Below are 19,673 nucleotides of genomic sequence, written 5' to 3'. Positions count from 1 at the left end.
ATAGTCAGGTTCCATATCAGCCACAGTCATCTTTTGTTTCCTCCTTCAGCATGTCCCAGAACTCACAGGTTGAGAAAGGATACTGGAGAAAGGACAGAGGAAATAACATCTGCTCTTGGCTAATTTTCCACTGGCATGTAGTCATATGGGCATGGTAGCAAACAGATATGAATTAGAATTGCTTCTAGTTATTTCTCACTTAAACCAGAGATGAGGCAACTTTAGTATCTAGGAGGCATAATCTGAAAAAAAAAATCAAACAGCTTTTTATTTTCTTTCTTGTTATTTTTATAATAGATACATTTCTACCAGGTGTGGAAATTTAAACTGTTAATGCATTTTTGCAAGAGCAAGAAGAAAGGTTGTCTTAGGCATCTAGTAGTTAGGTGTCCAGATTATAAAGTTAACACTTGTAGTATGCTCAGGGAAGAGACATTAAAAAATTGCCTTTCCTCAGAAATGTAACTCTGTGAAGGAATTTGATATTAATAGCCCATCAACAGTTTCAAGTTATTCAGAGAAAGAGTAGTGATAGCCAGGTAAGACAGTAAATGACCCTTTGCCTGCTAAAAATTTGTGAAATCATAAATTTGTGAGCAAACGTGCCCTGCTTGCATGCTCAGCTCCCCAGCCATTGTATGTTTACAGAGCAACAGCCAGGTTTGAATCTGTAACTCTTTTGAGATAAAATAACCAAAATCTGACACCATTAGTGCAGTGTTATAGGTGCTTTTCCATGTACCAGTTTCGGACATGCATGTGGTATGGAAGTGGGAATTCAACATTAAAATGGAAATAAAGATTTTGATATCTATCCTGAGCCAGCACCACTGACTCTAAGAAGACAAAACCATTACCTTTCTTCACAAATTTTGGAAATCTCATCTGCCTTGCATATCTATGAATTTCCTTATATATAAGTAGTCTAAGTAAAGTCAGTTTCTCGTCTTGGCAAAAAGGGCTCTAAACGTCCATTAGAAATAATAGCAGTTTGAGTCCTTACCTCTCCATCAGTGCTACAGGCAAACCAGTGTCTCATTGAGTTTCACATGTTCATATCCTCATGTATCTTGAGATAATTTTTACACTTATTAATTTATTTTATACAAAGGATCTTGCTGCATCTTAAGCCATCCTGTAGGAGATACAAAAGTAATCAGAGATAGTTGATAGTCTTGAACATTTTTATTGTGTAGAAAGTGTGTTCATACTGATTTATCTGGTTACATGCTGTTCTCTGAAGGCATAACTCTACTCTAGTAACGGGAAGAATGGTATCATACTCCTGGACCTCATTCTGTCTTTGGTCTGGCTGTCTCAAAGAGGTTGTACCAGTGAAGGTACAAGGTGCAGCAACATTTACAGGCATGATGAATTGGCTGTTACACCCTCCTGAGCTGACAGATACCCATGGGAAGGTCATAGCTAGAGAGAAAGCATAGACCCTTTCCTGAGGTGGATGAAAAGAGCTGGTGTTGAAGTTTGGATGACACGATGCTCCGCAGTGCAGCCTGTGAGTCTGTGTGCTTGTTGCACCATAAACCTGGTGTTCCTGTAGTGTCTTTGCTGCTGCTGTTACACACTCCTGTTGTACTAAAGTCTATATTTCAGTGGGCAAACCTCATTATAAAGGAGGCATTTTTGGAAACAGTATATTTTTTCATTGGCAGTTGTATGATACTAGATGCATGCTACCATGGGGTTTTGTTGGAACATTAGGGAGAAACACTGCCAAGCTAGAACTTCTCACAACCTTCAGATAGGCATAACAATGACACTTTCTATAGAAATATTATTACTTTCTCTCAGTTCTACAGTGTTTTAAAATATGGGGAGATTGTCTCATGTTAGTTTTTGCCACCACATTACTTAGAGGCTGAAAATCTGTGTGTCTGGAAATTAATTGATGAAGATAAATACATTACCTCTATTGATTTTAGACTACTCTCTTTTATGAAAAATAATAAAACAGATTATATATAACTATGAAAAAGCAGCAGCACGCAGGAGGTGAGCAAACACACTGCAGGTACTCATGTTTGCCTGAAGGGAAATACACTGTGACCAATTAATGCTGTATAAGCCTCTTGTTGTAAGATATCACTGTAGCCTTTCCTGTAGCTGCAGCATTTTATGGTAAAAATGTAGATCTTGTCATGGTCTAGGCACTCAGATTATTTTTCTGTGACTAGTTTGGTGTCTCTTTAATTAGACCTGTGCACAGTGTTACCTGATTTCATTCTCTTTCTGTTTAGATATTTAGACCCTAATCCTGCCACTGGATTTGTTCAAATGGACCTTGATAGCTGTGGGGCCTGACTGAGTTGATGAGTCTCCTGGATGACTGCAAGCTCCTACTCTGAAGATCTGATTGTAGGCCTGAACCTAAATTTCTATTTCCTTCCCCTGTCTACCTGCTTCTGATTGATGAAAATTATCCAAAAAACTGTATTGTCTTTGAGTCTTATGCACATCACTTTAGTAGCATTCAGAAGCTGTGTGCTTGGGATGTTGTCAGACATTGTTAAAATATTTCTGTTCCGTCATGTGCCAATATCTCATTACTGTTCTGATTGTTGTGTTATATTTTTACATTTACCGTCTTCCTACCTAAAATGGAGATCATCACCTGTGTTTTCGGTCATTGTGGTATTTCTCTTAACTCAGATTTTTAAGTCAGAGTAACTGTTGAAACTATTCAGAACTTTTTTCAAGATGTGGGTAGATTTGTTTTTTCCTTGGTGGACACAGAGTGTATCTATTTTATTTTGCAAATTTAGTAGCCTACTAGTACTGAAGGCTTTCAATATGATGATACTCTAATGCAGATCAATAAAATAAGTAGGAAAAGGCATTAACTTTTACTAAATCTCCTGTTGCTTTTCTATTTCTGTGGCTGTGATTACATGACATACAGCTGAGAGTGAGGATATTTTTATTTTTTTGTGAGCCAGTGAATATCTTTTGATTACACTGAGTGCTGTTCCCTGTGTATTCCGTATGACAATGTTGCAGTTTCACCAAGTACTAAAGTTACAGCCCTGATAGAAGCTGGAAAGGACTTTGCAAAATCACATTAAAAGAGTTCGAGAGGGAAAACAGATGTTTCATCTCTATGCATCTTAGTATTTATTTTGTGTATTTTTTAAAAAGCAAATACGTAGCAATATGTGATAATTAACGTATTAAAAGATCAGAACTTTCTCAGTATATAGAGAATGAGAAAAACCTTTTTTGTTTTGTTGGTTTATTACGGTGCTTCGGTAAGCACTGTAAGCTAAGATCTTCACAGCATTTGATGAATTTTTGCATATTCCCAGAACAACAGAAAAGCACCACTGTCCTGTTTGACCAAGGAGAAAATTGAGCCACTTGTTCAGTCAGTAGTAAAGTCAATGATATTAATTGGGTTCTCCTGCCTTTTAACCTTTTGCCTCCGGCTCCATTTCTCCCTCAAGAGCCAAACCTTCCATTATCATCATCTGTTTTGCATTTCTGTGTGAAAGGCCCAAGGTGTTACGGTTTGGACTCCCAGAAAATGAGGAAGACAAGGTTGGTGGCCATCTGCCAAGGTGCTTGGTCTGACTTGCTCCTTGCTCACAGAAGCCGATGGCAAAGGCAGAACTGAGTGTTCCTGTGTGGCATTCAACTGCCTTAACCGCATGCCCATCGCTCTCTTCCTGTAGTTGTCTGTCTTGTTCTTTGCATAACTCCTAGAGCAAACACATATACCAACCTATAAATAATCTAATTCGATACACAACCCTGATTCATTTCCTGAGCTGCATGTCCTGCATACACAGGGTGGCCACGGTCCTGTGGAAAAATTCAGCAGGGTGCATGAGGCCGAATACTAAGGCTGTTAAGTATTTCAACTTTGCAATGAAATGGCGTTCCTTTAATGTCGCTTATTATAGATATAGCTTGAAGTATTTTTAACAAGGAACAAGAGAAAAATGAAGGCTTTTAGAACTGATTGTAACAGTTTCCCTGTCTGGCATGTGGACATGAATATCCAGCTCAGTGAAATACAGAACATCAGCCAGTGGGAGGAGGCTGGCCACCTCTGGGGAGGAAGGGAAGGAAGAAGGCTGGGTAGTAAATGCCATGGGTATACCCAGTTTGCTTTCAAGTCTCGGGGGATATTTGTGTGGCATTGACCCTAGCTTTTTAGCTTTTGTTTTCTTTTCAGAAGAATTGCTCCTTCAGAATTACTCAGTGCTGTAGACATTGGGGGTGTTCCTGCAGTCTGCTAATAATTTAAATGGAGAAACAGAAATCAAAGGTGGGCTTTTCTCCTGTGTTCTTCTGTTGGAAAATAAGAGGAGATGCTCCCGGAGTCTCCCAGTTCTCTCCTCAATGAATTTCAGGGGCGATCCATGTGATCCTTGATTTCACTTAAATAATAGAAAATACTGCTCTCGACTTGCCCCTTTAGTCTTCTTCCCAGTCAAAACATAGTGGCCTGCTGTGTTTCTAAGCTACCAAGGTGTGTAGGCTCCAGTGCCAGAGCAGTCTTGTTGGGAATCACAAACTTATGTCTCTATCTTTTATGTTAGACTTTATTAGGAGGATAAGTTTTTTTCAGAGAAATCTTACCAGACTGTGGGTTCGGTTTCAGTTTTTGTTAATGTCTACCTTATCTGTCGATGGCACTTGAGATTTGGTCACCAAGCTAGTGATTTGCTCTGAGGAAAACAGAACAATCTCATACTTTGCTTTTGCATGCTTTTCCCTAGGATATGCAGTCTTTCCCCACAGCAACTTCAGATGTCCTGTAAACAGCTCAGGTGGGGATCCTATTAGGGAAAATTTGTTCAACCCATTCACTGAAATTCATGAAAATCAAAATGCTTGCAAAAGGGTATCAGTTCCACTGTCATTTTGTTGCAAAGAAAAAATGAAGCCCCTGCTTTTAACACTGTGGGTTTTTAATAAGTGTCAGTTTTCATCATTTCACAGCTGTATAGAAATTGTGGGAGCAGGATGAAACAGTCTTGATACAAAAGAATCACCTTAAGCCAGTATCTCAAGTCAACACTTTGTATCGTGAAACCATGGCCTGAAACTGCTGCCTGTCATATCAGATAATATTATCCTTGATTTATTATGTTACTTCATTTTACGTATTTTTGTAACCTTTTGGCGGCGATGGGTTTTTTTTCTGTTTTGTTTTTTTTTCCTCTTGGTTCTGGCATTGGGGGTCTTTTTTGGAGAGGAGTGGGTGGGTTGGGTTGTTTTTTTTTTACCAGCACCTACTTGAGCCCTGATCCATGACTTGGCTTCCAGGTACTAGGATAATACAAGTAGTAATCATGCCTGCTGCTAAAAATTTTCTAACTTATTTCATTTGCATTTGTTTGCCTTCAGCTTCCAGTCATGGATTCTTGTTATTCCTTCTCTGACGGATTAAAGAGCTCTTTAAGACTCACTATTTTCTCCCCAGGAAGGTGCTTTTACCCTGTAATCAAGTTACTTCTCAATTTTTTTTATTTTTATTTTTTTTTAAGAAACAGCTAAACAGATTGAGTTTTTTATGGTTCTTAATATTTTTTTTCTCATTCTCAGATGATTTTTGTGGCTCTTTTCTATCCATTCTCTATTTTTTCTTTTTAAAAAAGAGACATAAGACTGTATTTTACTAGTCACATATACAGAAGTAAAATTACTTTTCTGGTTACTCTTGTGTTAGTATGGTTAGAAATTGATGTTTTTGCAAGGTTAGATAAAATAACTACCTGATATGACTGCTACATGTCTGAGTGTAATTATTAGAGGACAGAAAGTGATGTGTTGTTTTAAAAACATTTAAATGTTTTTCAATGTTTTAAAATGATCCAAAAATCAGCAAGAGTGGGTGTGTAGAAGGGGTTGCAAAATATTTGTGTGAGGTTTTTAAGGAGATAGAAGTGAAATAAAAATAATAATCTTAATTGTAAAGCAACAGTAATTAATCAAAACTTAATTGCTATGTTTAACACAGTGATACGTATTTGCTGAAATTTTATAGGACTGAAAAAAATCTCTTTTAGTAACAGACTGTTGCAGGCCACTGGAAATAGAGACTGAATGGATGTGAATATACACATCCTTTACATCCGTATAATCCCGTAAGTAGCTACTTGCTTATATTTGGAAACCCAAGAACATTTCTGTGATCTGTTATGCTGTAATAGAAGGAATAACAGTATTGAGAATTTCTTTTGTTACAAAAGCTGTCACCATTAAGTTATATAAGAGTTCAAACAATCAAAATTCACAGCTTCAAAGAGGCTCTTGAAAGTTTTACTGCTTCAGTACTTCTTTCCAAAGGAGTGGCTATTAATTTTTATTTTTATTCATACTTGAAGACAAGGTTGAGTTAAATTTACATGAAGGAGACTAATCAGATGCCTGCCTGGTCAATGCATCTCAGCCTACCCAATGACTTTTATGCATATCATGCATATCAGCATCTGAATTGAATCTGCACTCCCAGCCCCACACTTATCCCCCTGGAAACTATCAGATTTTCATTATATTGAACTACAGACTGTTTAAACTCTCAGTGCTGCTCATCAGTTTAATGCAAGTTTGTCTAATGTTGTGTCTCACAAAAATTTGAGGTCTTTCTGTCGGAACTGACTTGCTTTTTGACATCTTTCTGTTATGGCAACATTCCTTCCCTTTGTGAAACTTGGGGCATATTCAATAAGGGACTTCATTTGGTACAGCAAAATGAAAGTTCATGGAAACATGGTAAATGAGGAAAAAATGAGAATTAAAACAATGTAAAAGACTTAAAATCCTCTAAAAATCCTGGAAAAGAAGTAAAGGTGAATAAGGACTGAATAGAGGGAGAGAAAGGAGGGAGATGGAGAAAGGATAACAGCTTTTTGAGGCTTCTTGTGCTCTTCCAGGATATGTTCCTTGCCCTCCCTAAGTGGTTACTCTGATAACTTGTAGTACTTGTAATCTTCCTTGAGCACCGTATCTCATTGGGAAGTTAGCAAGTTCATGAAGTTCCTGAGTATGTGGACAATTCCTTGGCTGAATGAGAAACACTCTGTTGTGTAGTATGCCTTGTGAGAGATGAGGTGGACACTACTCAATGACAGCCATGTACACTTGGCCATACTCAGCAAAAGAGTAAGACTGTCCTGTCAAACTATGCAAGTTCCTTTTTTTGAATCTGTTAGCAAATGGTTGTTTCCTCCAGCAGTTCCTGTAACTGTGTGCAGTCTACATCACAGTAGATGCTGTGTAGATACTAAATAGTGATGTGTGTTGCATCCCCTGTTTCTTTGGATATCAACATCCCATAAGTTCACATTATTTTCCTGTTTTGTGGAGATAAGTCTGTGGTAGGCTTTCTAATATCAGGGACTGTGTTGGGGTTGAGGTGTCATCTTCGTGTTCAGAAGCAGATGGTTTAGCCTGTGTTGCAGAAAGAGAGAGAGTCCCATATAAAGGATCAAAGTAGAGGTCAGGTGATGTTTGTATATTGTGTATTTTGAGAAAACATACAGATAAGGGAGTAGTAGCTCTGTCCCAGCACTATACATGGCTCAACAAATCTTTCCAATTTGACATGTAGCATTGAGGTCTATCTAAAGGAGTCCTGGATATGAGGGAACATACCTTTTTGAATCTTTTGGGCTGAATAAAATAGGAAAGAAGGGATTCTCAGGTATTTTGCATCACCTTAGACCTGGATGGATTCTGCCTGTTCAGGTGTAGAAGTCTAATAGTGGTGTCAGCATCAGCAGCTTAATTGCCTCCAGATTGGAGTGAGGGAGACTGGCTACTGACACCTTTAGAGGAGGGTTTATGAAGGTGGACAGTAGCATTTTGGGTTTATTAGAAGCGGCTATTAACTCTTATCTCAATGGTAGGCTTGAGTGTACAATACATAAATGATCTGGAGATTTTGGAGGGAATTGAGTATTTGATGCCGTGTTTCCAGAAAGTTGAAGAGATAAGTGAATGTTGCACTGCATGTTGTGCTCTCAGCAAAGCAAACATCTCAGCAGGTCAGCGATTTCAGAAATAGTGCAGTCCTGAAAGAACATTTTTTGAACTCCTTTCTGCTGTTGAAGCTGAAGAGAGTTCCCATCTGTCTGAAACTCCACATCAAGAGCTTCACAGAAGCACTTAAAGAAGTTATGTACTTATGCATAAGCAATAAGATGCTAAAGGAATCATATTTCATAGTAGTAAAGCTCTTAACCTTACCATGAAATCATTACTTTCTATACACATATTCACTGTAAAAAATGTTCGTGGTAATACTGATCATCAGAAGAAAAGTCCATACTGATGTATCTTCATCATTTTTGCCCACTTCCTGAGGAGAACAGTGTGGGTATACACTTTTGCTATGAAAATGTGTTTACTTGGATACTTTACTGTATATCTGTTAATTCCTCAAGAAGTGTGCAAATTTTCATGTTACCCCTTTTCTGGATAAAAGCACTGTGTAACTACTGCCCCTGATTTAAGAACGTATAAGCTCTAGAAGCGATGGAATTGTCTGCAGGGCTCACATGTCAACAAAAATCAGCTGGTTCACACATGAAGCTTGGTGAGGAAATCACTGCAGCGGCACCAGTGCTATCCCTGCTCCCTGCCTGCCTCTCCCAGGCCACTTCCTTTAGTCAGCTGAGGTTACCTTGTGTGTCTGCCACTCCTCCACAGTTACCACTCGCTCAGACACCACTAGCCAGTCACTCATCTACAGTGGGCAGACAAATGGCCTTCTGAAACCCTGTTGGCTAATAGAAGAGAGACAGCTATATATACAGATTATCCGACACAACGTGAGCAAATCCAGACAGAAAGGTAAAACAAAGCAGATTCCATGCATTGTTACTGTTTGCAGACAGTCCAAGTCTCATTTCTTTGGAGTCTTTCTCTTCCAGAAATGATTTTAAGGAAATATTTGAAGTATCTTCTGCAAATTTCAAATAAGACACCAGAGGAAAAGATTGGTTGCAAGTCTGCATCTAATAAGCAACTGAGAACTGTGTTCATCTGGGCTGTGTACAGGCTGGCCCTGCAGCCTCAGGAAAAGGGCAAATACGGCCAGTGCTTTTCTTCAGATATGCTGTGAACAACCTATCGACTCTGGGGCTGGAAGTGTTTGAAAGCAGCAGTGACAATCCAAATTACCAGCAGCTCCATCATAAGTACATGTGCCCAGGTGCCCTGTCTCTGCAGATGTTTTGCTCCCAGTTTAAGCTGAAAATGTAACATTTTTGTTGAAAAAGGCTTTCAGATCTCATTAAAAATAGCCTAATGGGAGCTTTGGATTTGACTGACAAGCTAGTTGTTATTGTGCCATTTTGCCTGTAATAGTCTTTTAATTTTGACCCAAAGAAACAATGATCTCATTCCTTGGGAGGGAGGACAGAGTGACAAAATCCGGAGGTCCCGTGACGACACTGAATCTCTTCATTGTCAAAGCAAGTTATGAAATCATCTGCCTTCCAGCCAAAACCACTGGGGAGTAAGCAGTGTCCCTCACAGAAGGCACAATTTGCAAGAGAAGGTGGGGGCGTGGGAGGTGTGCTGCCCCTCATCCTGTGTCTCCCTGGATTGATGCAAGTGCCTTTCCCCACTTCTGTCAGCAATCACAGCACTAAAGTGGGCAGAAGCTTTCTAAGATTCTTTATGTACTGCGACTTCCTCAAAAATTCTGCTGGAGTAGTCTCACCGAGGTGTTTCATGGTTATTTTGGGAGCTGGGGAGAATGAGATCCCCACTCTGCATCTCTCTGGATCAGGCTTTACTGCCAGCCAGGTAGTCTGTACTTCTTGGGATTCTCCATCCTCATTTGTCTTTGCTAGAGAGCTACATGGGGGATGATCTCAAGTGAGAGGATAATTTTAATAAAATAAAACTTTTCATCATTCAGTTGGAACTTTTCTGTTCCTACTCAGCAATACATTTTCAAGAAGAACAGTTCTGTCTTTGGAGAGGCCTTTGTTAGTTCTAAAGAAAAATGGAAAACCAAAAGATGCTTTAAGAAAAGGATGACACTATGTAGCTATGTTTCCATCCATGTTCAGCTTGCCATGCATGGAAAATGAGTTAAACTAAAAGGCTCCTTACCAATATTTCTACTATTTTCCAAGTGAGTAGCTACAAAGGATATCATAAAACCTGAAGTATTTTAAAACACTTATCTAAATTGAAATCATAGTCTTACTCTTGCTTTGCAGTATGACATCCAGTCCGAGTGACTTTTCCCAAAGTATACTCTAGTTTGCAAAACACAAAAATTACTAAATAGAGGTTTTGAAACTTCCTGTGCAGATACGTACTTTTTTTTTTTCCTGAAGCAGTTGTACTGGGCTGTTATGACCCAAATATTCTGTGGGCAAAGCCTCTGTGCACGAAGTCAAAGATGTCTTGTGTTATTCAAGTGATCTCAGTGACTGCTCCTGTCTTGTGAAGTGTAATTTGAAGCAGATTTGAACTTCAGTGAGGTTTGCAGAAGAAGGCATGTTTGTAAAGTATCAGAAGGGATGTGGCACAGCATGAACAAGAGAAGAAACATATACTGCTTCCGTAAAACTGCTACTGTCTGCAACCAATGAGTAAATTCTTTTGTGTGTGTGTGTGTCATCAAGGGCTGCAGAAGAAACCCACTGGGATATGCAAACCTGTACAGGCCTTAGCATATAGCTAGCAGAGATGAAGAAAAACCTTTACAGGAGTGTGTCATGTAATCAGAACCTCCTCATGTCTTGCTTTTTACTGAAGTTTTCGCTCTAGACCAGCCGGGAATAAAAAAATTTCTTTGCTTTCCTTTCAGGTTTGGTTTTCACAGAGGAAACTTGAAAGAAGTTCAGTATGTGCAAAGCTATGAGCTTCTGCACACTAGGCCACATAAATGCTAGTGATTTTTACAATTTTCTTCTGCTCCATATTCTGTATAAAGGTTTGAATTTAAGACACAAATCAGAAAAAACAAAACAAAACCAAAACCCAAAACACCTAAAACCCTTCCTTTAGACAAACGTTAGTGTTCCTTACTGTTCACATATTTTTGCTTGATTTCAGATAGCAGAGCTACTGTCTTCTTATCTCCATTGGCACCTCTTCACAAACGAGGGAATTTAGAATTAGGGCCGTTACTGGTGCACCATTCCATAAAGCACCATGCCTTGCCAAATGATTGATAATTGCGATAGAAGATTTGGAGTTCGTTTGCCTTCTCACCAGCAATGTCTTGAAAGAAGTATCAGCTCATGGAGGAGAAAGGTGGGCTTGGGCACTGGATCTGGAACAGAAATTACTGGACTTCAGGTTAAATAAGGGGATCAGATGAATACATCTTAAAAACCATTCTTACCTTGAAACTCTTTTTACACTGCCAATATTAGTAACAGGTGACAGTAAGAGGTGGTCTGTATGATCCTTAAGTCTTGTAGGCCACCTTAACATGAAAATAGGACAAATCCTTGTGTGTCAGATCACAGACCCTTCCAAAACTTCACAGATAAAAAAAGATTTTGAGAGAGCGTGATAATTAAGTAATTATTGAAACTGAATATTTAGATGAATATTTGTGACCAAGGTACACCTCGTTTTGCTTAAGTTTCTGTTATTACAGTAAGGGTGCTGAAAATGCCTTTTGGGGCAGAGCAGTGGGTTTGGGTTTTTCACAGCAGCGCTCCTCCCTGGGTTGTCTGCATCAATAAAGCAGATGTAAACTGCGAAGGGGTATTTCTCCTGTTCGCTAGTCCTCTACAGACGACTCGTGCAGTGCAAGTGACAGTAAAAATGCAGGGAGAGGAGCGGCAGCGAAGGACAGGTGAGATATGGCTCAGCCCGGCCCTGCACCGGGATGCCCGGGAACTATCGCTGCGGGATTGCTGAGAACTCGGGGGGCGGGGGGCGCTACCTGGCCACTCCAGCCTGCTTCTTGTGACCCAGGGGTGTAAAAAAGCAAACCCAGTACCTGCCGGTTCTTGTTCTTAAAAGTGATTTACTCATTCCTAGGAAAAAAAAAAAAAAAAAAAAAGAAAAAATCGGATAAACCCCCAAACAACAGAACAAAACATACGCCCCCTCCAAGGTCGGGAAGGAGGCAGCGCCGCGGACGCTGCCGCGGCAGCGCAGGACGGCGCCGTGCGCCGGCTGGAGCCGGGCGAGAGGAGCAGGAACACGCGGGCTCGGCCCGGCTCCCGAGCCCCGGCTGTGCCCCATTTTCCGCGGCGGTGCGGCGCGGCCGCACGGGGTGTTGGCGGGGGGGCGGCGCGGGAGCACCCACGGTGGCGGTGCCTCGCTCCCCCCGGCAGGGCGGGCGTGGGGTCCCCCCAGGGCGGCGGGGGGCGTGCGTTAGGGGTGCGTGGGGGCGGCGGGGCCCGCGGCCCTCGCAGTTAGCAGTGCAGCACCAACCAGCCCCGCCACGCTCGGGTCCCGCCGCCGCCCGGCTCCCTGCGCTCACTTTTATATTTGCGCGCCCTTTCCCTGCTCGGTGACGTGTCCCGCGCCGCGCCCAACCCGCGCCGCTTTCTGGTCAGGACAATGGGAGCGCCTCGGCCAATGGGCGCGGCGCTCGGCTTGGCGGCGGCCAATGGGCGCGGGGCTGTGCTGAGAGTAATGTTACCAGCGCCGCGAGTGTGAGGAGGCTGCGTATCGATCCCGCGCTCAGCCATTGCGGTGCACCGGGCTGCACAGCGACCCAGCCAGCGCTGGGGCCGGGCGGGCGGCCGCGGGAGCGTCTCTGGGGCTCGGGGCCGAGCTAGGGCTGCGTGCCGACTCTGTCTGACACGGGTGAGTACGCGCCGGGGGCCGCCGGGCCGGCCGGGCGCGCTCGCCTGCCCGCTCGCAGCCGGGCGATGAGCCGGCGCTGGCCGTCGTGCCGCCGCCGTCGCCGCTGCCTGACCGCGGAGCGCGGGGCAGCGCCGGCTCGGGCGCCCGCACACAAAGGCGAGCGGGGCTGTGCCCGGGAGACCCTTTCCCGGGGCGGCGAGCCCCCCGGCCGGGGCGGGGCGGGGGCGGCGGGCGACTTCGGGAGAGCGGGGCGCGGGCCGGGGCGCCGCTGGCCCCGCGGCCGCCCGGCTGTAACATGGCTGACGGGAGCCGCGAGCGAGAAAACAAGGCGAGCGGCGGCGGAGCAGCAGAGGAGGCGCTCGGGCGGGCGGGGGCGCAGTTCGGGGGAACTTTTTTCTCCAGCAGCCGCCGATCGCCCGGGCGCGGGGCCCGCAGCCCCGGGGCCGCACAGTTCGGCGGGGCGCGGGAGAGAGCCGGGGGTCCCCGGTGGGGCTTCGCCCGCGCCGCCGGGGTTCGGGCAGGCGCTGGAAGCGCGCCGGCCGCCCCCCCCGTCCTCCTTCCCCCCCCCCCCGCTCCCACCCACCTCCCCCTGTCTCCCGCCCGCCCTCCCTCGGCTGCAATGGCTGAGCGTGTGCGCCAGGGTAGCGGCGCGCTCACACAAAGGGAAGGGAGGAAGGAGCCATGTTCTCTGCGCGGCGGCGGCAGCTGGCGACGCCACAGCGGCCATTCCGCGCCGCCCGGGCTGCGCTGCCGCCGTCGCCCTCGCGGGCGGGGGTCGCCGCTCGGCCCCGCCGCGGCCCCTCTCGCCGGGGGTCCCGCGGCCTGGGCTCGCCGCCCCGCCCGGCCGCGGGGGGTGTGGTGGCGGCGGGGGGGGTGGGGAGCGGCCGGCTCTGCTCCTCAGCGCACAAAATGGAAGGAGGCTCGGCGGCGGGTGACCTCCTCCGCCAGGAGCCTGCGCCATGGCGGCCGCTCCCGCCGACACCGCCGCTGCGACGTCGCGGCCGGCAGGGAGGGAGCGAGCGCAGGCCGGGGCTGCCTCGCCTCATGGCGGCCGGAGCGGGCAGGGCCGGGCATGGGGATGTCCCCCCCCGCCTCGGGCGATGGGGGCGGCGGCGGGAGAGCGCTTTGTCCCGCCGGGGCCGGGGGTCGCCGCCTGCGGGCAGCCGCACCCCGGTGGGTGTCCGGCGCCCGGGCATGTGCTCGCCGCCCGCCGGCCTGCTGCGAGTCTTCGCCTGAACGCGAAATAAAACTTCCACAGCTTTTCTCTAATAACGGGACTCTTTTTTTTCTTTTTTTCATTTTCTTTTTTTCCCCCTTTTTCCCTCTCACCCCCAGCAGGTCTCTTGAGGGACTTCTGAAGTTTCCCTCTGCCCCCTCACAGGGAAGCGTCCAAAATGGCGGGAAGGAGGAGGCTTTTAAACGCCAGCCCTTCGGCCGCGGTGCCCATTGCTCCCCGCGGCCCCTCCGTGCCCTGAGACCCCCCCGCCCTCACCGCCAACCCCGCGGCCAGCTGGGAGTGCCCCGGCCCGGCCGAGCGTCCGTGCCGTTTGGCGCTGGAAGCGTCTCCATGGCAGGCAGGAGCGGCTCCTGGTTCCTCAGCCGTCTTGTTTACTTGATAGAAACTTCAAACCGGACGTGTTTAGTCACAGAGCAGAAATCTGTTTCTGTCTATCCGCCAAACCGATAGGAAATGCAGCTTCTGTGGCAGTACGGGCAGGCACTTCGTGCCCTTTATTTTTTTTTCCTTCCACACTTTTTTTTCTTCTTCTTCTTTTAACTCCTGCTGAAGAGCAGAGTTTGTCAGGGTGCAAGTGACTTTTTCCAGGGAGCTGTGGAGAAATAGTCTAGATGTCTGACTTGGGTGTGAAAGTTCCAGGAAGGTATTTTTCAGTCCCTGAAAGAATCAGATAGTCCCCATACTGAGCTTTGCAGGCTGTGTGTAAATGTCATACTTTTTCCTGCCTAGGTTAGAACAAGTTTGACCAAGTGCAGTGTTTCATTTCTGTATTTCTAGATATATATACAAAGAGAGAGTAGGTTTTTGCAGTACACGTAAAGGAGAGTGACAATATATGTCACATGACACATAGAAAATAATAAAAAATACATATATTTTGTAAGTGAACACCCAAGGCCTACAGGGATGTAGAAACATGGGCTGTAGAAGGAAAGAATTTAGTAACCCAGAAGGCCAGGTGAGACAGGATACTTGGGTACTTTTTCCCTTCTCTTGATAGAATTTATTCTGCCCAAACATACGATTAATACACTGGTAATAATCGTAGTGTGCAGTCTCCACTGCAGTACTTGCCTTCAGATTTCTTAGAAGGAGAGTTTTTGTTTGCAGGAAACCATAACTGGACATTTTGAAGGGCCTTTGAGATTTCAGGTTGCTTGCGTCCAGGTTGCCTCAGACAGGGATGACAGAAATCTTCAGTAAATTTTCCAGAAGGCAAACTTCTTCCTCTTGTATGATTCCAGAATACTGCTCCAGTGTGCCTTGTTTGGCGTGATCCTTCATTGTGACTTACTTCCCACCTGAGTTTGTTGAAAGTACAAGTTTTAAAGGTGTCTCTCTTGCTTTGTTACAGAAAATCAGCAAAAATGGGCAAAGGCGATCCTAAGAAGCCGAGAGGTAAAATGTCTTCATATGCCTTCTTTGTGCAAACCTGCCGGGAGGAGCACAAGAAGAAACATCCAGATGCTTCAGTGAACTTCTCAGAGTTCTCAAAAAAATGCTCAGAACGATGGAAGGTAGGACTAGTTTCTTAAAAAGAAGCCTTAAACGACTGCTTTGTGTGAAATACTATTTGAGCTTGTAAATGATTTATTTAGAAATTCAGGTTTTAGGTAAGTACGAAGTGCAGTTGAAGGATTAGTGGTAACTATCCATTGTCCTTGTCTTACCTTTAGCTCCCCCAACTGAAATTTTGAAGTGGACTTCGATACATTTTTGAATTTTGAATCTTAAAATACTGTTTTGACCCTTCTGTATCCCTTCTGAGATATTCTGTGATTCTCATTACCTTCCAGACTATGTCTTCTAAGGAGAAAGGGAAGTTTGAAGATATGGCAAAGGCTGACAAGCTTCGTTATGAAAAAGAAATGAAAAACTATGTACCACCTAAGGGGGAAACAAAAAAGAAGTTCAAGGACCCAAATGCACCGAAGAGGCCTCCGTAAGTAGATTTCTAGTTTTAGGTTGTCTTGTTCAGGACCATCACACTGGTGTGTATCTATAAAATGATAATTTTTTCCAGGTTTAGGAGCTTCAGAAATACCAGACTACACTTTTTTCCTGAATGGTGGCCTAAAGATAGGTTGAGATATTAGTTATGAATGTTAGGCTTTTATTTTCAGGCAGGCTGTCCCACTATCAAAGTTGGAGTAATGGCAGCCTTTAAAGGTAAATGCAAAAATTGAAGATGTGTGATGCTGACTGATTTTTCTGATTCCTATTAAGAGAGTAATTCTCATGTAATATAGCAGCAGAGTATTGTGGGCATCACCTGTTGGCTTGAGCAGAATTTTTGGTTGGCAGTCTGTTTAAAATTAGAGACTTTTACACTGAACAGGTTAGAGGGATGATCTTGCTCAAAACCAGCTTGGAGAATTAAAACCTCAGCTGCTACATAATGACAACTGGCTCCAGGTTTGTCTCCTACTGCACACCAATGCTTTCTACAAATACGTGTTTGTGTGTGTGTTTGAAATTGAGCTAATGCTGAAAGGAACAGGGAAATTCCTTTACAAGCTAATGTTCTTATTTGGGCTAATGCTGTCATCAGGAAATCTTAACTTCCATAACACATACTGCAGCCCCTTGGCCTTTAACAATTCTGACATAACATTTGCTCCTTGGTATTATTCATTCATTCCTTCTTTTTAAGATTTTCTCTGCATACAGTATATAAAATTTGCTTTTCAGGAGGTCCTGCCAGAAACGGGACAGGAGTGTGTATAAGTTCACAAAGTAGGTCATTCAGCTCTAATACCTTCCATTGTAATCAACATTTGTCTCACTTTGGGTGCTATTCCGAAATGCTCCTAAGGAACAGTAACAAAGATCACAAAAGTTGCTGTGATACCGAAGTCTAAAATTAAAATAATCTTGTCTTATTTTTCCTCTGTAGTTCGGCTTTTTTCTTGTTTTGCTCTGAGTTTCGTCCAAAAATCAAAGGAGAACATCCTGGTCTGTCCATTGGAGATGTCGCAAAGAAACTGGGAGAGATGTGGAACAACACCGCTGCAGACGATAAACAGCCTTATGAAAAAAAGGCTGCTAAGCTGAAGGAGAAGTATGAAAAGGTAACATTGATATCTGTGGAGATGGTTGGGGGGTCAAGTCTCAATTTAGACAGTTTTTTTCCTTCTCATGAACTCTTGATACCTGATGTTGCAAATTATAATATTATCCGTAATTACAGATTTCGTTATATTTGTTGAAAAATACCTCATAAGGGGGCATATGGTTTGTTGCTGTAACGTTAAATTGCAGTCATTTGTCTTGAACTATTGGCATTCATCTGTAATTTTGGGCTGTCACCGATGGCTCAATAGACGCCATGGTGTTTGTATCGTTATTAAATCCATAGGTCACAGTGGTGTCTGAGTTAAGGGACTAGTAAGTAACACTAGTAAAGAATGAATTGGTTGTCCCTAATTTTGGCCGTAGTGATGAGCATCCCTGAACATTAGGATAATTGATACACATCGGTGCGTTTTAAAATTTATTCTTGGGATAATGACAAAACACTAAGGAGATGCTAGTTTTAGACATGTGTTTTTCCTAGACCTACTTTGTGTCCATCTCTTCTAGTAATTAACTTAGTTAATTATACATACAAAGCAGCTTGTCATACAGTTTTTTTAATTATTAAAGCTAAATCACACTGTCGTAATTGGAGCTGTAGAATTCTGTTGTGCACACAGGGTTGTGCTGTGCATGGTTTTATTTCTAGAGGCAAATTCCCATCCCAAGTATGCGGGAGCCAAAGGAGGGTGGGTGCACATTAGCATCCCCTGATGATGCTTTACAGTGGGTCAGCGACCACCTATAGCTGACATATAGCACATACGTCTGTTTGTGTGCCCTGACCTTCCTCTGGGTATTGCTTCTGCTGGCAAACAAATCCCTTTTAAAATCTTAGCACTGTGGTGAGCAAGGTGGAACCTTTGAGCCCTAATTACGTACTGGCGAGGAGTTGCAGGTCTAGAAGCTTTCCCACATGATGCTTTGTGTACAGTATCATGGTAATTGTTTGTACATACAGCCAAGGCAATTCATAAGACATTTTCTTTAAATGGTAGAATTATTAGTTTTTATGCAGAGATACTTTCATTTCCACTACTATTGTCTTTATTTCTTAGACTTACAAATGAGTTTTTAAGGTGGAGTTATCTCAGTATTTCACTGCTTGGCCTTTGAGTTAGTGGCTGTTGTATCTTCTGAAAATTTCATGCTGAGCTTCAAGGGAGTGCAAGGGACCTGTAAGATTAGTGGTGTAGTGTTTATTAGGTGGGAACTATTTAAAGATCTGGACCATCTGCATAAACATGTTGACGTTGCTCTGTAGCTGGTATGTTTAAGTCTTGTAGATCAATTCTCTTACCTAATTGTTCTTACTGTTTTGGCACAAAGTTGGGAGGTCTTAACTGCTTTTCTGACTCGGCCTTCCAGGTATGGTTCGGACTTCCCTGTAACAGGAACTGAGTTTTGTGCATTATAAACTACTGGAATAAATTTACTGTGTGCAGAAGGTGGCACTGTCTACCCTTTAATCAAGTTCTTGTACCTTTTATTTTGTAAATTTCTGCTAGGCAGAATTCTGTGTAACTGCTCTTCACTGGGGCATAACATTGCAACTGTTAGGCTGGGTCATTCCATGTGTTCTGGGTGGGTAATTCCAGTTTTGTGCCTCAAACAAGGGTTTTCCTGTGCATTTCTTTAGGCATTGTAGGGCTAGAAAGGGACCTTAAGAGGTCTCCTTACTTTGTTTCCTTATGGGATAGTGGACTCAGCTGTGCCTTTATTGTAAGAGGCAACAGCTTTTCCAGCCTGTTCGCAGAAGCCTAACAGTGGAGATTCCTTAGCAGTCATAAGCAGTGTGTTCTCTTGTGCCAGTATTCTTTTTGTGTTAGAGGGTTCCCCTTTCTTTGGCATTGGGCCTCAGTTCACCTTGTAACTGAAGCTGCAGCTCCCAGTCCAACCCCAGTGGATGTGGAGAAAGGGCAGATACTTGGCTTGGTCTGGTTTCACAAGTACTGTTTGGAAGTGGCTCGGACCACTTGGCTGGTTAAATCTTTGAGATTCTTCCTGCTTTTTTTTCTCCAAGGATATTGCTGCATACCGGGCCAAAGGGAAGGTTGATGGAGGCAAAAAAGTAGTTGCCAAGGCTGAGAAGAGCAAGAAGAAGAAGGAGGAGGAGGAAGATGAGGATGAAGATGAAGAGGATGAAGATGATGAAGAGGAGGAAGAAGAGGAGGATGAAGATGATGATGATGATGAATAAGTCTCTTTTAGAGCAATTTCTTTCTTGTCTATAAAGCATTTAACCCCCCTGTACACAATTCACTCCTTTTAAAGAAAACAAAATTGAAATGTAAGGCTGTGTAAGATTTGTTTTTAAACTGTACAGTGTCTCTTTTTTTGTATAGTTAACACACTACCGAATGTGTCTTTAGATAGCCCTGTCCTTAGTGGTATTTCAATGGCCACTAACCTTGCCTGGTACAGTGTGGGGGTTGTAAATTGGCATGGGAGTTATAAAGCAGGTTCTTGTTGGTGCACAGCACAAATTAGTTATATTCGGGGATGTAGTTCATTTCTCATCTTCAGTTGTCTCTGATGCATCATAAAAATAATTGTTGTTCTGTTAACTGAATACCACTCTGTAATTGCAAAAAAA

General features: G+C 43.7%; 1 protein-coding gene across 1 annotated transcript; it reads left to right on the top strand.

The window, feature by feature from the left end:
- The first annotated feature begins 12,569 nt into the window (after positions 1–12,569).
- Positions 12,570–19,673, top strand: HMGB1 (high mobility group box 1). Its single transcript, XM_017818575.1, has 5 exons — positions 12,570–12,765; positions 15,357–15,519; positions 15,799–15,944; positions 16,899–17,073; positions 19,101–19,673. Exons 2-5 carry the CDS (start codon positions 15,370–15,372, stop codon positions 19,275–19,277), a joined length of 648 nt encoding a protein of 215 aa, XP_017674064.1. The 5' UTR covers positions 12,570–12,765; positions 15,357–15,369; the 3' UTR covers positions 19,278–19,673.

The sequence above is a fragment of the Lepidothrix coronata genome, unplaced genomic scaffold, assembly GCF_001604755.1.
Source record: "Lepidothrix coronata isolate B3197 unplaced genomic scaffold, Lepidothrix_coronata-1.0 Scaffold69, whole genome shotgun sequence".
NCBI classification, from domain to species: Eukaryota; Metazoa; Chordata; class Aves; order Passeriformes; family Pipridae; genus Lepidothrix; species Lepidothrix coronata.
Note: the sequence above shows the minus strand (reverse complement) of the source record. Positions and strands in the feature narration are given on the sequence as shown.